The sequence below is a fragment of the Lactuca saligna genome, chromosome 7 (genome assembly GCF_052625555.1).
Source record: "Lactuca saligna cultivar CGN05327 chromosome 7, ASM5262555v1, whole genome shotgun sequence".
NCBI lineage: Eukaryota > Viridiplantae > Streptophyta > Magnoliopsida > Asterales > Asteraceae > Lactuca > Lactuca saligna.
Window position 1 is genome coordinate 176,671,867 of NC_136423.1, and position 21,742 is coordinate 176,693,608.

Below are 21,742 nucleotides of genomic sequence, written 5' to 3' on the forward strand. Positions count from 1 at the left end.
ATTATAACTTTTATATTATTGATATTGCATATTAATCTCTCTTCCAATACAAAATCAACATATTCTATCATGTCCTTCCTTTCCTGCATAATGAAAATATGCCTAGCAGCCTAGAGGAGCCCGTTTTTGCATATGATAATATTCTTATATTTCCTCAATATACGTTCATTGCTATGGACATAATGGTATAAAATAGTTTAAAAAAAACACAGGCACCTTTGCGTTTTACGAGATTGTTGTTGCATATACATAGACATAGACATATATATTCAAAAATGACTTATTATTTGTCTTGTAAAAAGAATCACACACAGTCAAATGAGCATCATATCAATTCACAACAAATTGCCTCCCAACACTGAGAAAACTATCCTCAAAACTCAAACTTAAGAGGCGTTTGAAACAAGCCATGGAATATGAAAGCTATGGCGTTTTTGCCTGAAACAACCAACACATAACAATTAATTCACTACAAACTTAACTCAAATGTATAACTTCTGACTTGAGGAACTTGATTGTTTCTTTTTTTTTTTTTTTTTTTCTTTCCACTAGGTTAAGTGGCTAAATAGGAAATGATGTATGTCTGGATAAAGTGTTGTATGCATAACATATGGTCTGTTTCTTTCTTGTCTGAACGAGACTAAATGACCATTTTACCCTTACATTTCGAAAAACAAATTTCACAATATTCACCAATTTCAATGAGAGAGTTGAGATGGTTAGTGTCTTAATACATTAAGCCAGATGTTTCTATTTTTGGTTAATGCAGAAAGAATTGACTTAATATAGAAAGCAATGAAAATTAGCTTTTCAGCATTAACTCCAAACTTTTACAAACTTTCACAAATATATTTTAAAACATCATTCATTCACAGTCTTCAAAAATACCTTTTGAGATACTTCTTGTGAATCTTCATGGCCTCTGTGCAAGTTTTCTTGGCATCCATATTCCCAGAAATGTCATTTAATATCTGCACAAACAAAACCGAAATAATTCAAGAAAACCACACCACGTAAAATAATAAAACCTTTTTTTATTTTGGGTTTAAGTTCTCTAACTAAAGTCAAAGGGTTGACCTTTACGACATCGTCTAGTCCCCTAGCTTCAGTCAACAACTTGTCACTCCTGTCCTTGAGGACACTTGCTACAAGAAAAACAGAAATCGGGAGAGGTGAAACGGATCCAGGTTCGGGTTCGGATCCGGGTTTGACCCGGGCCTGGTTTTTCCTATTTGCTCTTTCATACTTTCCATATTGGCGAATGCCTTTTCTTTTCAATCTAACAGTATCTGATTTACTGTTTGTTTCATCTCCTCCCTCATACAATGAGAAAAGCTCTGGATTGTATTCCAAAGCCCACATCATCTGTTGGGGTTCAAAATGCAAAATCATACAAACTTCAAGGTCAAAATCATAAATTAAAAAAAAAATAATGATTTTATGGTATAACTTTTATCACCTCCCATAAGTACAACGAATCTCCAAAAGAAAGTTCTCTTCTGAACAACACCATAAGCATCCGGAATGCAAATAGGTAACCACCTCCACCTAGGTGTTCTGTAATTGTATATTTAAAAATGAGAAAACATTTCACAACATATTTTTAATTTAAATCAAACATATTTGAAATTTGACCTAAGTGTCTATGAAGTTTAGGATCAACAACTTGAGTAACATTAGCCAAGCTATCAAGTTGTGTCTCTACCCCAACCGAACTTCCTGTGCACCTGAAATTCCCTCGCTTTTCAAGAGTATAAAGAATTATTAATCATCAAGAAAGTATAAATAAATAAAATTGGGAGAAAATATATATATATATATATATATATATATATATATATATATATATATATATATATATATATATATATATATATATATATATATATATATATATATATATATACACTTACTAATCTTCGCATTAAACGTTCAAAGCACCAAAAAGCATCTGCTTCATCTTCAAGAAGCATAATCATGGGGGAGCAAAGATCACTCATTCCTGATTTGTGTATTGGGGTTAAAATTGGAATTTTGAAAGATAATATGTTTGATGATATAAATATATAATCAAATACCTTGACCATAACCGACATCTTTATCAAACCAAGCATAGACTGCAAGAATATCCCAAAGTTTTGCTAAATTTTCTTGTTTTTCATAAAACATTAGTGTTCTATCTGTGCGAACCACATCAAGACCTGATAAATTTGTAATTCAAAAGAAGACAAGTTATATAATACTTTTTAAAAAGAAAAAAACAAAAAACAAAAAGGTAAACTGAGACCTATTATAGATTGAATTATTGAATCTGATGCAATTTTTTTGGCTACCAAGGTGTTGTTTCTTTTTGACTTAATGAACTTTATGAGGACTGGATAATAATCTGCTAAAGTTTCTTTTTGGGTTAAAAAAGATTGATAATTGACCATTTTTCCAACAGTTATCAGAAAAAAAAAATGACCCATTTTGCAAAGTGGATTTTGTAATTTTCGAAATTGCTTTAGTAAGGGCCCCACCACATTAAAAGAACCTTAAAAAGTGAAAAAATATGTGATTTTCTTTGCAAAATGACAGCATCATTTCGCAAAATATTATTCCATTTTGAAAAATGGTTGGTTATTTTGTGATAAATGTTTAAAAAAAAAAGTCATTTTCTTAAAAACATCCTTCCGATTTGGCCATTTTTGTGATTAACCATTCTTCTTTGACTTAAAGTGAAATTAAAGAATGACCTAATAGAGAAAGTCAGGGAAATGAGGCTTTACCCATTAAGTCCTAACTTTTTTTTTATCCAAATAACACTTTATCTAGACAACACTTAATGGGGAAAAAAGGAAGAGAGATTAAGACATGGTATAAAATAATATGCAAACTGATAAATAAATAAATAAACAAATATATAGTTACATGATTCATAGGAAGCATGTGATTATATTTCTATATATCAACCTATTTGATGTAGAGCCAGCTTCCACTGAATTATTTCCTTGTCATGCTCCCGAGCAACTGCAGATACACAACTCAGTGGATTTCATTGATAAGAAACTCAAAAAAGCATTAATAAATTTAAGGCTCAAGAAATTTAAAATTACCAGTTTCTTGAGATTGCAATGTTGGAGGCTTTTCAGGATTTGTTCCTAAATCCACATTGGGATCTTGAATTAGATCCCCATTTGCTGTGATCACACGTGCTGTGATGAATTTCCCACTTCCAACAGTGGGAAACATTCGGCTACATGATTCTTTCAACTCAGCATATTGCTCCCTGAAGGCATAAAGAAAATATAAAACTGAAAGCATACATTTTTTTCCCTTTATTGAGCAGTATTTTGGATATTTGATACATAAGTTCATTGGTAGATATATTATAAGAAGAAAAGATAATATTACCTTCGTCTTTGTCGTATTTGTTCTCGTTCTTCAAATGTGCTTTTATGATCATAACAACCGAGCAGAATTTCCCACACTTCTCCTCTAATTGATGGATGAATCCCCTAATTTTCATCAATGTAAATGAACAAAAGGTGAATGAAAAACAAATAAACAAGACAAAACAATGTATAATAAGTTGTATTGTGTTTTGTGTGCATTGGACTAAGACTATGTCAGAGGACAAAAGAAACAGCTTTTTGGACTCGCTCTTGACCTTTGTTCATTGCAAAAGACGAATATACCCTCCTCCTCATCATCATCATCATCGTATCCCTAAACAAATTTGAGGAAAGATGTAGAGAACTTACTCCATGATAGATTCGACTAAGGCACCTGCCTATATCAAGACAACCTTCATCTGTAAATGAAGCCCGCCACCTTTTTTCACTGAGTGTCTTTCCGGCCTTAATAAGTTTATAAAAAAAAAAAAAAAAAATTTTGAGAAGCTTTAGTAACAATTTCAAGAAACCGATCATGATGATGACAATTGGTATATGTATAAGAAAGAAATAATATGTAGATTAACTAAATCTATCAACATCAAAGAAAGTCACGTCCCAACAGTAATTACAAGTGTTAATTTCTCCTGCTAGATTAACTAATTCATCAAAAAAACACCAGAATCGATCAAACAGCTGGCGTAGGATTATTGAAGATCGAATAATACTGCCTAAAAACAACAAAAGTTTCAGAAAAAAAAGGGCTAGAACATAATGAATTAAACAGAGCAGAAAGCAAGAATTTCACCAATATAAGATCGTTCGATAGGGCAATTACCCAACTGGGTTAATTGGCTAACAAAATTGATCCGATCCTTAAAATGAAGAAAGGGTTTTACCTTGATTCTAAAATTGGTTTTGGGACCATCGGAAAATCCAGCTCGAACCTCGTAGAATGAATCAGTTGGTAGACCTGGGTCTTTTCGTAAAATGTTCATCATCTATTGCAAACTTTTTTTTTTCTTCAAAACCAGATCTAATAATGGGGGGTTTTGATTTTTGATAATCTTGATATCAAATCAATTGATTGAAGGGCAACAGCAACAGCAACACCCACCCCATCCACAACCACCTCAAGAAACAAAAACCCAAATGAGATCTTGACACACAAGAATTAAAGGCGATGGCGCCAAAGTTGTTTGGGTTGGATGGTGGTGAGGAAGGGGTGGCGTAAGGGAGGAGGTGGTGGTGTGGTGGTCGTTGGTGGTTGGAGGTTGGTTAGTGCTCCTACCTGTCTATACAAGTTGTATACTTGTATAGAAAGGAGAAGAGGCCGCGGTCAATGTATTGACCTTCTTCATCCAGGCCACCATCGATTCACTCGTTTTAATGTTTTCCCGTCAAAATCATATAATTGAAAATTTTAGTGCGTTGGTGAAAAAAATCATGTGATGTTACTCTCTTTATTAAATTTTATTAAATTTGAGAAAACATTTATTCATTAAATAACATTCTCATTTTAAAGATTTTGCCTGTTTGGTTAAAAAAAATTCTATTTATATCCATATTTTCTTTTAATAATTCATGTAACCGTAAATTTTTGGGAAAATGACTCTTGAGGGTAATTAACTTTTGCGTTTGTACTCATTTGGTCCATTTTTTTTTTTTTTTTGTATTCAATATATCATCGAACTTGTTGTTGGTGTTTACCATAGCCCTTTTGACCAACTTTTGACTTGTGATAGCCGGTCAAAGGGTTATGATGAACACAAACAACAAGTTCGATGGTATATTGAGTACAAAAAAAAGGAAAGAGACCAAATGAGAACAAACACAACAGTTGGTTACCCTCCTGATTCATTTTCTCTTTACTCATTTACTACAAATCCCACATCATCTCCTACTAATATTAATGACTTTATGAGATTCATTCTTGCTTCTCTTCAAAACGTAACTTACGAAAGGACATTATTCATACATGTACAACTTTGTAATGCACTTGAATATTTATTAGGGGAATCTTGACTAAGCAGGCGCATTTCATTACTACATTTACATTTCCAATCAAATGATTTATCGTATCATGGATTCTAGACAAGTCTACAAACGAGTGGAATCACAAGTGCTATGATTTTTGAGTTTACTTAGCTTTAAGATCGAACTCATGGGATAAGATAAAACATCAATATGTACAATATTATGGTGATGTGTCTACAAAAGCAGCATGATATTGTACATATTGATGTTGTATCTTATCCCATGAGTTCGATCTTAAATAAGTAAACTCCAAAATCACAGCACTTGTGATTCCACTCGTTTGTAGACTTGTCTAGAATCCATGATACGATAAATCATTTGATTGCAAATGTAAATGTAGTCATGAAATGCGCCTACTTATTCAAGATTCCCCTAATAAATATTCAAGTGTATTACAAAGTTGTACATGTATGAATAATGTCCTTTCGTAGGTTATGTTTTGAAGAGAAGCAAGAATGAATCTCATAAAGTCATTAATATTAGTAGGAGATAATGTGAGATTTGTTGTAAATGAGTAAAGAGAAAATGAATCAGGAGGGTAACCAACTGTTGCGTTTGTTCTCATTTGGTCCCTTTCCTTTTTTTTTTGTACTCAATATACCATCGAACTTGTTGTTTGTGTTTACCATAACCCTTTGACCGGCTATCACAAGGTCAAAAGCCGGTCAAAAGGGCTATGGTAAACACTAACAACAAGTTCGATGGTATACTGAATACAAAAAAAAAAAAGGGACCAAATGAGTACAAACGTAAAAGTTAATTACCCTCAAGAGTCATTTTCCCGTAAATTTTCAATGTAAAAGTTAGAAGTTAATGCCCAATAGAGTACAAGCCCTACACACAACATCGAGGTAACCTGACATCACAGTGATGCAGTGAACACCATCCCTCTAGTATGCGGTGGTCCGAAGAAGTCCTACGGAATACAAAAGCATTACACCCATGGTTCTAAAAAGCGCGTCATGGCGCGCCTCAAGGCGCGCCATGGCGCGAGGCGTGTTGTAACCGTTACGAAAACGTCCAATGCGGGTTTGTGAAGCGTGACGCCCAAATAACGTGTCAAGGCGCGCCTTATCGCGTTATGGCGCGAGTTTTTTTTCAAAGTACGGGTTTTTTTGTTTTTTTTATCGGGCCTAAAATAAATGAGTTTTAGTTAACTTTTTTCTATTAGATATTAATATAACACTTCTAAAAACTTCATATATTTGATAAAATTCAATAATTATATGATTTATATCTTTTAATGTATATAATATAGTCACGCCTTGAAAAACATCATGGCTCGCCAAGGCTTGTCATGGCTTAACTTTTACCTTGCCGCCAAGCTACGCCTTACGTTATTTAGAACCTTGATTACACCTCTCCTTTTTTTATTTCATATTTCATATTATTGTAGAGTACAACATCTCATTGTTGTATATTTTGAGGGAGTAACATGTGACAATTTTATCGGGATGAACATGGGTCAGTTTCAATGGGTTTTTTGTTAAAACCGAACCAAAACGTATAAAGTCAGCTTTTTCGGTTTTTAAACCTGTTTGGCTTCGGTTTTTGCATGGAATGTTTTTTCGGGTTTTCAGTTCGTTTATGGGTTTTCAGTTTTAAAACGATGCATAGGTTTGTGAGTGTATGGTTTTTCGGTTCAAACCACTAAAAGTATGTTGCTATAAATGGTATTGTATCCAATTTAAATATAATAAAATGATCGTTACAAATTCTACAACCAACGTAGACACTAAGCGCCTAAACGGAACGAAAATTAGGACGAACGATGAAGGAAATAAAAGATTGACCAAGAGTGCCTATTTTTTGGCCACACAGGAGAGTTCATCGGCCGAGAAGTTGGACGACGTGTACGTCCGCGAGATCATTGCTTGCCACGGAGTTCCGGGCTCTATTATTTCTGACAGAGATGTTAGATTCACCTCCCGCTTCTGGCAGATGTTCCACGAGGAGCTGGGCACGCGGCTGCATTTTAGCACAACTTATCATCCGCAGACCGACAGCCAAAGTGAGCAGACTATACAGACCCTCGAGGACATGTTGAGGGCTTGTGTCATTGATTTCGGTGGGAGCTAGGATTCCCACCTACCCCTTGCAGAGTTCGCCTACAACAACAGTTATCATTCCAGTATTGGTGGCCCACCTTTTGAGCTGTTGTACGGGTGGAGATGTCGCACCTCGGTCTGTTGGGGTGAGGTTGGTCACAGAGTAATGGGGCAGACAGAGATAGTTTTGCAAAGGGAAAATGACATAAATGCCCTATGAATTTTTTTAGGGTTACTCCATTTAGCCCCTAAAGTATTTTCATTGCTTTATGAGGGCATAAACTATTTTTTGTCGGGTCTATTAAGTCCTTTTGCAGGAATTGAAGGGGTAAACCAGTTACCCCTTGCCAGATAAGCAATATTTAGGATGCCATTTCCATTGACCCAAGTATGTTGACCCAGGTGTCTTTCCAGGTAAGCATTTCTTAGGACCCATTTCCCTTGACCCATGTATGTTAACCTATTTCTCTAATAAATCATCTTCCGTTCGTTCTTCAAATATCTAGAAGTTAGATCTTATGCAAATCCATGACAACGTTTTCCTGGTTCTTCAAATATGTATCTACCAAAGCCCCTAATCATCGCAAACTCTTGGCATGGTGTTCGAGGAAGTAGACAACAATTTGTGTGATCTATCTAGTGATGGATGTAGCGATGGTTGAAGCTTTTGGTTTTAGGCCGGAGAGGTATCTCTTCATGAGAGTCGCGAGGTTTTCACTCTAGTATTTTCTTATAAGCTAAAGTAGCAATCGTCCTCGTCATCTGGGAAATTAGGGCTCCCTAATTTGACAACTCAATCACAGTTAGAGTTTTCAACAAGGGCATCCAAACACAATTATGAATTCGGTATGCTAAGAGGATGGAAGGATTCAGGTAGTTAAGAAAAGAGAATAAATATGGAAATGGAAGAGGAGGGAAGATTCAGATTTGATGGTGAATAAGAAAGAAGAAATCAAAGAATGATTTTGTGTTACATACATTTAACTGATTATATTCTTTAATGTTTGAGATTTGATATGGAGATTAAGTACATGATTATGTTTTTGATGATCTTGATAGACTTGGATTTGCAACAATAACACGGGGGAGAGTTTCCGTAAGCGTGAGGGTAAGTGGAGCTGTAGTGATGCAGAAAGGAGGTGATGACTCAAAGAAATAGAGTACTCCATGGATTCCATATCTAGTTACAAGTTACTACAAGCCAGAGGAACAAACAAACCAGTTTGACACCGCTGACCACTGTGATAGATGTTGAAGCACAAAACTCATGGACAGTAGAGCAAACTCATTAAATTCATCTCTAGAAAGGAGAATGGATTTGGAAATGGAAGGGGAGGTAAGGATGCTTCAGGAGGGAGATGGAGATTTGGTTATGAAGTAGAGAGAAGAAATGAAAGATTTCTCGTGATAAAATAAGAGAGGATGATGGGTTTCTGTTTGGATCTGGTAACAAAGAAATAGTCAAAATGTGATGTTAACTTTTCAATGCCTTGTGTGGTAAAAATAGTTGACTTGACATTAAAATTGGCTAAACCAGCTAAAATAAGTTATGGTGACTAAAAAAGCAGGTTGTTTCCAACATTATGCCCCTATAAAGTAACGAAAATACTTTAATGACTAAATAAACCAACCCTAATAACTTTAGTGACTAAAAAATCAAGTTGCAAACTACCGAGAAGATTTGGTAGATTAGACAGCGATTGCAGACCGCTCAGAGTAGACAGAAGAGATAAGTCAACCGACGCCAGCCAGAATTAGAGTTTCAGGTCCGTGACATAGTACTCCTGAAGGTCTCTGTAACGCCCGCAGATCCGGGCTAGTCAATTTAGAGGCAATAAGGGTCAAAAATGACTTTTCGACAAAAGATTATTTAGAATAAATAATCTTAACCAAGTTGTAGAATATGTCACAAGGTTTCCGTACATATAAAGAACGCCGAAATCTGAGTTATAACGAAGAAGTTATGGCCCGTCGAAGTTTCGCGATGGAACCGGCACGGCACCGGGAAGCGTAAATAGTGAATTTACGATGAAGGACTTTTTAGCCTTAGTGATCTAAATGAAATTCGTAGAATATGTTAAACTAAGAACATCGATAAAAAGAACGCCCAAATCTGACTTCGTATGAAGAAGTTATGATTTTTCTAAGATTCGGCTTAGCAGTGTACAACCCGAAACTCGAACTTTAGTTCAAGCGGTTTTTGGCTTAAGCGACCTAAATAAGAGTTGAAGGTGTCATTAATAGGAACTCAACGGTAAAAAGACAGACAAAAACGGAGTCCGTATGAAGAAGTTATGAATTCTTCGCGGTCATTTAACAATCTAAACGCCTCCTACTGTTAAATTTGAGATCAGTCGAGAATTAGCTGACGGATTCTAAACTAAAGTTGTATATCTTGATTTTACCTACGCGTGGATATAAAGAACGTCAAAAACGGAGCTCGTATGCGAAAGTTATGATTTTTCTAAGTTCGAAGGCTGATACGCGATAGGGGGTGACGTGGCACCACCAGAATTGGACACGTGGCACCACCAGAAGGCCACCACATGGACCAACTCGGCGAGTAGGTCCCCCCTACTCGGCGAGTAGGCCAGTCAGCACCCCTATAAATAGAGGTGCCGGGTTCCATTCATTCTCACACCTTCAACCTTCTTCTTTCTCTCTCTCTATACTCTCTCTCTAAGCTCCCTTAAGCCCCTAAAAGCCTAGGTAAACCCCCTAGCACCCGAAGAAAGCCCCGAGGCTCCCGGAGTCCCGAGAAAAAGGGTCTTTTGGCTTGGAAACGCTGCTCCAGCGAAGCCCGGTTTTGCGAAAAACCCGTTGTAAGTGAGCTATGCCTACGCTATCTTTAGTATAGCTTATGTTTTAATATAGTAACATTATTAGGAACTTATAATGAGAATTTGGGCTATTATTATGAGTTATATTGAGTGTTATTTAACGCTTATATAATAATAATAATAATAATAGTCAGACTATTAATTAGTCACGGTTATCGTTAGACTAAACCCTAGTGGTACTGGTACTAGGTTTTATCGAAGGAAGGTTGTTTTGAGAGTATCGAAGCGTTGTCCGAGTGCTGAGTCACCACCTTTCAGGTGAGTGCATGGTCCCTTTCATCTTACACATAGATATGAAGTATTTTAATATAAATTACGTGCTATGTGTACATATTGTCTGAATACTTGTTGTCTATGCTGGATGAATGATTTATACATGTGTTAAATGATTTAAACTGTATATTTATTTTATATCTACAAATATGTTGGGATAAAACATGGGTAGATGAAATAGTTGGTGAGTGATGAAATAAAATAATGAGAGATAGGTGATGATAGATAGGTGATTATGAATCGGTGATGTAGGATACTACAACCTTGTCCGACAATTTGGAGATGTAGTCATCTACCAGAGTATAGATGGCGACCGCGGACTATTATAGACAACCCCGTGGAAACACCAGCAGGCTAGTAACCTGTAGGTGATGAATTACGAGTTCAGGCGATGTTGTAACTACGTATTCATGCGATGATAGTCTAACCCATATTATGAATTACGAGTCCAGGCGATGTTGTGGCTACGTATTCATGCGATGATAGTCTAACCCATATTATGAATTACGAGTCCAGGCGATGTTGTGGCTACGTATTCATGTGATGATAGACTAACCCTTATCATGATTTACAAGTCCAGGCGATGTTGTGGCTGCGTAATCATGCGATGATACCCTAACTCTTGCTAGACACGTATTGAGGGAGTAATCCCCGGATTAGTATTGTCTATGCAATGTAGGCGATGATCCTTAGGTAAAGTTCGTAGGAACAATCATGTAAGGAAATACGATGTAAGGAGATGAGAAGTAAATATGATATAGGAGATGAACCTTGAGATAATATCTTTAGGGAAGACTAAAAGAAGATAATGGGGATGGGTAATTGGGTTGATTGTTTGATTGTTTAAACATAATAACTATATTATTGTGGGTTGAAAACCCTATGTACTCACCAGGTTTCCCAACCTGACCCACTCAGTTTATTTACATCACAGGTGGCGATATGAAGTGACATTACACTGAGAGATTTAAAGAGATGTAGATCACTAGTGTAAATAATTGTAAGTTCTGTTTATGCTTATGTTTCTGTATTAACGATGACATCCCAAACGTTTCAAGATGAATAAAAATACGTTTCTTCGAAAATGTTTTAATAACGTATTTATCGTGTTTTTCTGGGAACAAATTCTGCAACCTTTTTATAAAATGAAGTACTCTGATTTTTATAAAGCATAAACAAAATCGGTCTTTTCTGGCCGTGATTTTGGGGATGTCACAGTTGGTATCAGAGCATTAGTTTAAGCGAAGTAGGAATATGGATTTATTTCTAGACTTAAACTTAGAATGCTAAGCAATGATTGTGAGAAGTGTGTTTAATAAAATTTAGGTAACACACCTGAATCGACACAAGCACTAGCTTATTTAGGGAAAATTCCTAACATGCTTTTATGTGCTAAATGATTTATGATATGCATTATATGATCAGATCTATGGTCTGTTGCCGACCGGATCTAGAAATTTTATGTGCTCAGGTTTCTAAACGTTTAATTACGATATTAGAACTGGCATGTAACTTTTTGGAGTAATAAGGAGGAATACGCGTCTAATTCTTCCTCTATCTATATTCTCGTCTCGATACACCAAACGCTTACTTTGGAGAATAGAATGTCATGATAAGGACTCATAGAGAATTGAGTAAGTGGATGAAATGAAAAGGCTTACGATAGTGAATGACACCTATCGGAAGATATCATAAGAGTGGTATCTTGCCTTTAGAATATGTCATGTTTTAATAACGTATTTATCGTGTTTTTCTGGGAACAAATTCCGCAACCTTTTTATAAAATGAAGTACTCTGATTTTTATAAAGCATAAACAAAATCGGTCTTTTTTGGCCGTGATTTTGGGGATGTCACAGTCTCGCCCTGGAAGGGTGTGATCCGCTTTAGGAAGAGGGGGAAATTAGGTCCCCAATACATCGGGCCGTTCAGGGTTATTGTCAGGGTTGGCAAGGTAACTTATAGACTAGAAGTTTCTGAGGAGCTTAGTCAGATCCATAACACTTTTCACGTTTTGCAATTGTGAAAGTGCATTCTGGATGAAGAGGCAATAGTATCATTGGATGACATTCAGGTCGATGAGTGCCTAAATTATATGGAGAGGCCCGTGTTCATTCTGGAAAGGAAGGTGAAGGTTCTGCAGAACAAGGAGATACCCTTCGTAAAGGTATAGTGGGAGCACCGAAGAGGGTCTGAGTAGACATGGGAGCCAGAGGCTGAGATGCGGGAGCACTATCTGGAGTTGTTCACCACAGCGGACTTCGAGGATGGAGTCTAGTTTAAGTGAGGGGAGAATTATAACACCCCGACTCTTAGGTATTAACTTTACAGATTTATTTTTCATATTTGAAAGGTCTACCCAACGATTTGGATGCACTGACTTGTCGAGTATGAATGTTTTTGGCCACGTGTTTAAGTGACCAACTCGCCGAGTTGGAGGCAAGACTCGACGAGTTGGATCTGAAGGATGAAACCCTAAAATTTCGGGGTTTTACACCTTATTTAAAGGATCATTAGCCTCCCTTGGCCTCCCCTTACTGTCCCCTTGAGATCTGAAACCCTAATTCGTGTGTGTATGCTCCATTTGTGTGATTTTCAAGCTTGGAAGGTGGTTTGCAAGAAGAAGACTTGAAGTATAAGAGGATTGGTGCAAAGAGGAGTTGATGGATCTGACTCTTCTGCTTATTGGCATCAGTTGAAGGTAGCAAGTTATTACCTTTACCTTTCCTCCTTCTAGATCTCTTTATGTTTAAGATTAGGGATTTTCTAGCATGTATATTAACCATTTTCGAGTATGGGCTAGGATTTGAAGTTGCAACTTCAGATTTGAGCTTATCTTGGTCTCTATAGCTATAAAGTCTCCAGCTTTAGCAAGTATGAACCTTCCCTTTTACGTTAAACCCCATTATAAGCTTGAATTTGACATTCTAAGCCTCTAGAACCTTGCATGCACGTAAAGTTTGCAACTTTACGTGATAAACATGCCTTGGGAAGCTTGATCTGCAATATGGGGCTTTAGGTGGCTTAAAAGCTTATGAATGGAGAAAGGACTAAAGGGACTCGACGAGTTCCTTGGTCAACTCAACGAGTCCGATGAAGATTGTTGTGCAAGGATTTTTGCATGAACTTGGCGGGTCATTAGGACGACTCGATGAGTTAGATAGGGTTTTCCTGACTTTTGGACATGCATGGACTCGCCGAGTTGCATGGAAACTCGACGAGTCAACTGGGGGATTCATGACTTCACGAGTTCTGGAAGGACTCGACGTGGGTTGGTTTGAGGTTGTACTTCTCCGTACGGTAGCCAACAAACCCTAAAGTCTTACAAATATGAGTTGAGGGCCGGGCGGGGCATTCCAGACTCATACCGAGGACTCGGGAGCATTCCAGATAGGAGTCGAGGGCCGGGTAGGGCATGTCAGTCTCGTACTATGGGCTCAGGAGCATTCCAGATGCGAGCTGAGGGTCGGGTAGGGCATACCAGACTTGTACAGTGGGCTCGTTGGCAATACAGATGTGAGCTGTGGGCCCAGAAGGCAAGCCAAACTCACATTGTGGGCCCAGGGGTAATCCAGCCTGTAAAGTTGTGGACCCAGTACATGTTGTTATTTGTATATGTGTTATTTGCAGTGTATCAGTATTTTGGGAGAGCTCACTAAGCTTTGGGCTTAAAGTTTCAGATTTGTTTCAGGTACATCAGATGACCGCGGGAAGGCAAAGGCGTGATCGTACAACTCCTAATGTTTATGACTTTGTTTCTGGGATACTCTGATATTATACTATTTGAAAACAAGCTTTGTAATGATTAATGGTTTTGAAATGTTTTGAAAAAGTTTAAATTTGGCATGATTTTTATGGATGTTACAATTTGATTCAAAAGTAAGTGAATAAAATTGTGGAGGCTTGTCAATACCTTTGCGTGGATATAAAGATCGCCAAAAACGGAGTTGAAACGAAGAAGTTATGATTGTTTGAAGTTAGAGTGGATTTGGGTGAAAACCTGTCACCACGAGGTAAGGAGCACATCCTTACAACATGATGAGTCATCATGAGGCAACAAGTAGATTGTCACGAGGTGATTGTTGGGCACTCCCAACCCATAAATTTTTAGGGTTTTCAAGGTATTTAAAGATAAGGATTCATGTTTTATGGTATTTTCTTAGCCTCCATCACTCCTAGAACTCCTTAGGAGCAACCATATCCCATCTTCAAGATTTGAGCTCCTCCCCTCTCCTCTCTCCTCTTTTGGATGTTTTTGGTGGTATTTTGAAGAAGCTTAGAGATCAAGAAGGTTCTTTTGGCTGTAAGGAATGTTATTTCAAGTTTGGATCCATCAAAGTCACTTCATTCTTGGACTATTGTGAGCATAAAGTTCATATCTTGCTCTTTAGTTTTTTAGATATCTTCATGTGTGGTTTTTATCCTTTTTGGTCCATTTTATGGGTGATATTGGAGTTGAGTGGACTCCAACACCTTTTGATCAGTTTAGAATGCTTCTTGGACCTCATGTACTAGGAAAGTTATGATATTTTGCCTTCCCTTTTAGCCATGCAAGTTATCTTGGTCCTTTAGGCCATTTTGGTGTTTTAAAGTTTAGATCTTAAATGTTTGAGACATGATTATGGATAATATTGGAATTTATCCATCAAAGCATCATGTTGATTCAGATATGAAGGTTGTAGACTTGGATTTAGTGGATTAAGTTGAGAAAGATGTATTCTTGATCCCTTTAAGACTTAAAGGCTAGATCTTGATTGTTTAGACCATCCTAATGGATAAAGTTGGAAACTTTATCTATCATGAAGTTATTAGGAACTAGATCTGATGATATGAATTTTCATCCTTAAGGATTAAGCTCTTAATGAAGAAAAATCTTTCTCACTGAAACCACAATGTCGCCAAGGAAGGCCCACAACGTGGTGGCGCGCTGCAACATGTCTACTTTGTCTAGACGTGACCATGATGTGTCAGAGGAATTGCCACAAAGTGGGGGACATCAAAGTAGACTTTGACAGTTGACCTTTTGACTAGTTTGACTTTTGGTTAAACTTGGGTAGAATTGAGTATTTTGCTAAATACTGGTCTCGGTTTGGCTTTAGGAAGCTTGGGTTGGTTGTCTATTATTGAAGTAGCTATTGAGCTTTTGTTGAGTAGTTCGGGTGAGTCTTCTCACTATACTATGTATGATGCTAGCTATCTTTATGACTCTTGCGTGTATGTCAGGCGGGTCCCGTTATGCTGAGTGGGGCTCGTTATGTTGGACGAGGCTAGTTATGTTGGGAAGGGCCTACTATGTTGGGCGGGGCCTGATACGTTGGGTGGGGCCCATATGGTTATGTGGTATTTTAAGGAACTCACTAAGTTTTTTGCATACAGTTTGTGGTTTAAATGTTTTCAGATTTTCTTATATTAAATGAAGGGAACACCTCAATTGCATTGCATCCATTGGAGATTTCTGCACATAATAACTTTTGACATTACTCTAATAAATGTTTTTTAATCAAATGGTTTTATCTTGATCTTTGAAGTTGTAATTTGAATAATACTTTTATTTTTAAATGAAAATAATGGTTAAAATTTAGGACGTTACATCAGTTTAAAAAAAAAATCAAACCCACGTTGTCAATTATTGCTTTGATTTCATTTTTTCGGTCTGATTTTGTTGGTTTTCCGATTCCAACTCGATTATTTCTCACTCCTACCATTTCCTATCAGTGAGGGGAGGGTAAGGGAAAATAGCATGGTGTTGTGTTGGCTAAGAAAATATTAGATGTAATGAAAGGGTACACCCTTCTCTTAATGAAAATTAAAAAATAGGCATTATTTTTCTTTTTGTATAAATATTTGGATAAAATACATAAAAATTTGTTCTCTAGTGTTTCGTGATTGATTTCCCACATAACCTTCAGATAAAACACATAACGCCCCATTTTAGCGACTCATATCAATATATCCTAAGGTTATGTGGGAAATCAATCACGAAACACTAGAGAACAAATTTTATTATTTTTAATTCATTTTCCCCTAATAAATTCATAATAACCAAAGTGATTCCCATATAATTCCCAAAATGCATTAATATCCAAGCCTAATTTATGTGAAATTACAAACTACCATCTTTCTTAACGAACTAGTAACGAAATGGATTTGCAAATTTTGCATTATAATTTGAAAACTATGCTAATCAAAAATTTTACACATTTCCGATCCCCTTGTATTATATTTTCATTCAAACAGTATGTAACTATGTATCAGTATAGTTATGTAGCTTTGTTGACATATGTACCTTTATCAACATCTCTATTCTCATATTCATATAATGTTTCCGAATTTTTAATTCATCCGTTTTTGTGAATTTTTATTTCATGCTGCTCTGCAATTCAGGCATGTTAGATCCATCGACTTCAACTTTTACAATTCAAGTTATTTAAGTTTTGTAGTAAAGTGATTCTTAGGGATCGTTTTCAGTGAGCCTAATTGGATATAAAAAATACAATCTAAGAGATTTTACACGGTACATTTGCATATATAATACCAAAAGGTCATTTGCCTATTGGTATCATGTTTTTGAAAAGAGAAAATGACTTAAAATGACAACCAATAACATAAAATTTGTTCTTTAGTTCGTTAAACTTTTAATTGTATCCAATAAGGAAAACAACTTTTTATTTTGGTTTTAAAATACCAACTATTACGATTTTTGTCAATTAAAATGACAATGAACACCATCATTGCCCTTGCTACATCTAATAGAGAGCTTCTAGTAATCATTTTTTTCAAACCATAACTAATAACCATTAGTAACTTCATATTGTTTTGTGACCTTGTCATTTTAACAGGCAAAAGTCTATGTAGTTAAATTTGTGGTTTTAGAAAAATGATTACAATAGGCTATTAATTAGATGTAACAAGTTTTGGATTTTAGTTCAAAAATAGTTTCATAAACAAGAAAAATATGGCAACGGAAGACTTTACTTTTTGAATAACATAAATATTTTATACCCACCAAGGATCTTCTTGCAAGTAACAAAAAGATTAAAACACCAACTAAAGAAGAGGTGAAGAAATAACAACCTTTGTAGTTCTTTGAGTCCTCTTGGGAGGCTTGGAAGTTGATGAAGAATCTGGAACCTTTGAGATACCACTAATGACTCAACTTGATATAAATGCTAGTCCAAAACTCTTAAACCCTTAAGCTTGAAGTTCATAACCAAAGTATGAAGTTCAAGAGAGTTAATATAAGTAACTTCTAACCTTCTAACACTTTTGCAAGGTAAGAGTGGGAAAGATAAGAGAGATTTCAGCCATTTCATCAAGCATAAGAATGAATCACTTAGCCTTAAGCAAGCCCCTTATTTATATGCATAAAGTAAAGGTATTAACCATTAGTTACTTCCACTTTAGACAAGTTGGTCCCCTAAAGCATACTTGTCTTCCTCTTTTAAGACATGCCTTCTTTTCATTATTATATGCAAAAGCCCATGACTTGCATCATAGAAGCATGCCCACGGTTTTTCATAATAAAAAGAAGTCAAACTTGGTAAATTTTATAACCTCTTTATAAAATATAAACCTTAACTTTTTGGTAAAAGACAAAAAGTTTTTATGATCCAAAATGTTGTACATGACTTAATAAATCATACCATATGATATATTATGTTACTTACTAATGAAAATTAATTATTTCCTAGAAATAAATAATTCTCAATTTAATTATAAGAGTTTTATTGAATATTTATTAAAATCAATTTCTAATAAATAATCAACTCTATCAAGTTGTTGTTAGTATGATCCATTAGTATCATACGTTATTTAACAATATCATTTTAATATGACTCTTCAGCATACTAGACCTCAATGACGATACTCGTTGTCATTTTTATCAATAAAAATCGTAATCGATTGTATTTCAAAACCAAAATAAAATGTTGGTTTGTTTATTGAATATAATTAAAAATTTAGTGGTCTAAAGAACAAATTTTGGGTTATTGGTTGTCATTTTAAGTTATTATTATTATTATTATTATTATTATTATTATTATTATATATATATATATATATATATATATATATATATATATATATATATATATATATATATATATATATATATATATATATAAAATTCTCCTATCTTAGCTATAGTAATTTTGGTAAGAATTTGATAAAACATGTTCAATTGTGTCTCATTTTAACTTTATTAAGGATTTGGCAAAAATGGTCCTTCCTTTATATAAACATGTTTTTTGTCAAATTTTCCCTTATTTTTTAGTCATTTTAACACCTTTTTCCTTCCAATCAAAATTTTTACATTTTTTAGAAACCTTCTAACATTTTTAACATTCAAAGTTTGACCACAAAACTTTAAGGAATTGACAACTTTGGCCGCTTTTCTAAAACCTTTCTAATTTCAACCCTTTAATTTTTTAGTCATTTTGACATTTTTGGCCCTTACAGTCTAAACTTTTATATTTTTTCATAAAAAACACAAAAAACGACCCGAGGCAAAGTTCGGGTTTGTCCTCATATTTAACTTTTCTTGTTTTTTCCTGTCTGTTGCACTTTCTACCGGCTCTCATTTTCTTCTTTTGGTATATTTTTTAGACAAAACTTCAAAAATGGTCCCTGTGGTTTTCGAAAATATCAAGTTTAGTCCCTAAGTTCAAAAAACCTCACAGATGGTCCATGTGGTTTCAAAACTTTTAACAAATGGTCATTCCGCCTAACTCCGTCAGCTTTCTACCGTTAAGTGGGAGGTATTTTCATCATTTCAATACACAGGGACCATTAATTAAATAATTATACTTTTTTTTCTTTTTTTTTTTAAATAGAGAAAACCTCATAAATGGTCCCTGTGTATTGCAATGATGGAAATGTCCCTCACTTAACGGTAGAAAGCTGACGGAGATAGGCGGAAAGACCATTTGTTAAAAGTTTTGAAACCACAGGGACCATCTGTGAGGTTTTTTGAACTTAGAGACTAAACTTGATATTTTCGGAAACCACATGGACCATTTTTGAAGTTTTGTCTATTTTTTATATATTGGTCCGCATATTTATTTTTTTGTTTTTTTCATGCCTCTATCTATTCGTCTCCGTCTGTGAAAATTAGGGGTCGAATTATCCCACCTGCATTTTTTAACAAAAACAACACTCGAATCAGACGCACACGGCCCATGCGAAGCATGGGCAACATATCTAGTTATTATTATTATTTTCAAATTAAGTGGGAGTATTATGATAAAAATTGAAATTGTAGTTATATTCTTATATGTGACTTCCATATACGATTATTTAGTGAACACCTTGTAAATAAAAGGAAATATTTTTTATTACATTGAAGTTGGTGGTGTTCTTAAAAAATCCCCTGTGAGTACATATTAATTACTATTTTATCTTAAAATAAACACAATGTTTGATTAAAGAATATCTTATTACATCGGTCAACTATCTGATATACACGGTTTGTTTGTTGGCCATGAGTACTTTATTCTAAACTATGAAATAAACATATCTATAGGTTGTCCCCTTGATTTGTCTTCGCTACGAGATTGTAAATCAACTTAATTTTTACGAATGACTTTATAAATACTATTATTTAAGTATATTTTAAATGAACTCAAATCAAAGTTAAGTATATTCTAAAATTATGGTAAAGCAAAGTATAACCTTAAAAAAGCACGTAATTGACAATTTTCCCCTCACATCAAATATGCTTTGCACTCTCACCCAAGATATCTCGTTATAACCAAACACTTCTACAAATACCCATATCATATCTTCACATCCTTGCATTCAAATCTCTCACCTTTTCAATGGCAAAACCGGTCATCATCATCAGTCATTTAAGTCTTTTGTTATTGATCCTGAATGCTAATGCATTTGAATTCATGGTTGGAGGTTCCGGTGATTGGAGTCTCGCATCAACCTCATATAATCAATGGGCCGAAAGAAGTCGTTTTCAAATTGGAGACACAGTTTGTAAGTTCATATCATAGACATTATTGTGTAATCTTTTGTAGTCTCATATCAGCTATACACGGTCTTAGCTACATAGTCTTAAATATATATATATATGTTAGTCCACTTTTATTCCCAATGACCGGAGAGAGAAATCAAATATTTCACATCTTACATGGAATTAATGTCGGGATCTACCACTTTAAGAGGAATGTAGCAGCCTCACATCGTATAGACACAATCATATGTGATTTTATATTTGTTTGGAGTCTTACTTCTCTACTAAGGACTCTTGTTTGAGAGAAAACCAGACTCAAACATATGATCAAGAGTTGAAAACATTGTTATGTATATTTTTGTTTTCTTTCTTGTGGTTATAGTGTTCAAGTACGAATCCGGGAAGGACTCGGTGGTTCAAGTAACGAAAGAAGATTACGACAATTGCAATGCAGCATCACCCATTGCGAAGTACGATGACGGTCATTCCATGGTTAAACTGAATGAATCAGGGCCTCATTACTTCATAAGCGGACTTGTAGAGAATTGTAAAAAGAACGAAAAGGTTGTGATTGTTGTCATGGCAGATCGGAGCCACCGGTCACCGCCAAGTTCTCCACCGTCTCCCGCTCCGGCAGGCGAAGAGTTGCCATCTCCTCCTCCGGCCAGCGAAGAGTCACAGTCTCCACCACCAGCTCCGGCAACTGAAGATAATAACCCAACGCCATCCCCAAATGTTGCAACATCGACCGTCACAAGTTTCGTGTACTCTATTATTGCTTTTGTGGGCTCTTCGCTTGTCTTTGTTTTTTGAGTTCATGAGTGATTTACGTAAAGGATATGGTTTGCTTTTGTTGTTTATTCTTGGAGTTTTGTGTATGATACACAAATAAGTTGTAACCATGATTTTATTAATAAATATTGTGATTATACAAAGTATGTATTAAAGGAAATAAACTAGTTCTGTTGTGTGATGCATAAGTAAATAACATTTTTGGTCCCTGAAGATAGATTATTTTCGTAATTTTGATCCCAATAAGCTTTCTCGTGCAATTTTTGATCTTTATTAGAGGTTTTAGTGCATGTTCCATGTAAGATGACTACGTTTGGTCCCAAAAAGGGGACCAAAAACCTCAAATAAGGATCAAAACTGCAAGTGAAAAACATTTAGAACCAAAATTCTACTCAAGGACCAAAAACGTAAGTTAATAATCA

The 21,742-nt window shown here is 35.4% G+C and overlaps 2 protein-coding genes across 2 annotated transcripts; one reads left to right on the forward strand and one right to left on the reverse strand.

Moving 5' to 3' along the window:
* Positions 1–266: 266 nt before the first annotated feature.
* On the reverse strand, positions 267–4,752 carry LOC145004580 (rab GTPase-activating protein 22-like). Its single transcript, XM_078963525.1, has 12 exons — positions 4,274–4,752; positions 3,744–3,839; positions 3,394–3,497; positions 3,096–3,268; positions 2,953–3,009; positions 2,079–2,201; positions 1,914–2,002; positions 1,636–1,741; positions 1,460–1,557; positions 1,078–1,365; positions 889–971; positions 267–438 (listed from the first exon to the last, which is right to left on the reverse strand). Exons 1-12 carry the CDS (start codon positions 4,373–4,375, stop codon positions 387–389), a joined length of 1,371 nt encoding a protein of 456 aa, XP_078819651.1. The 5' UTR covers positions 4,376–4,752; the 3' UTR covers positions 267–386.
* Positions 4,753–20,345: 15,593 nt separating this feature from the next.
* ENODL9 (early nodulin-like protein 9) lies at positions 20,346–21,463 on the forward strand. Its single transcript, XM_078963328.1, has 2 exons — positions 20,346–20,551; positions 20,911–21,463. The coding sequence occupies exons 1-2, from the start codon at positions 20,386–20,388 to the stop codon at positions 21,339–21,341; spliced, it is 597 nt and encodes a 198-aa protein (XP_078819454.1). The 5' UTR covers positions 20,346–20,385; the 3' UTR covers positions 21,342–21,463.
* The last annotated feature ends 279 nt before the right edge of the window (positions 21,464–21,742 follow it).

What these genes read in the sequence shown, in the direction of transcription:
- LOC145004580 (XM_078963525.1), bottom strand. Translation starts at nt 4,375, where the DNA reads ATGATGAACATTTTACGAAAAGACCCAGGTCTACCAACTGATTCATTC. An exon ending in AAACCAATTTTAGAATCAAG is followed by an intron (nt 3,840 to 4,273) that starts GTAAAACCCTTT and finishes AAACTTATTAAG; the next exon opens with GCCGGAAAGACACTCAGTGA. An exon ending in TTAGTCGAATCTATCATGGA is followed by an intron (nt 3,498 to 3,743) that starts GTAAGTTCTCTA and finishes GATGAAAATTAG; the next exon opens with GGGATTCATCCATCAATTAG.
- ENODL9 (XM_078963328.1), top strand. Translation starts at nt 20,386, where the DNA reads ATGGCAAAACCGGTCATCATCATCAGTCATTTAAGTCTTTTGTTATTG. An exon ending in TCAAATTGGAGACACAGTTT is followed by an intron (nt 20,552 to 20,910) that starts GTAAGTTCATAT and finishes TTGTGGTTATAG; the next exon opens with TGTTCAAGTACGAATCCGGG.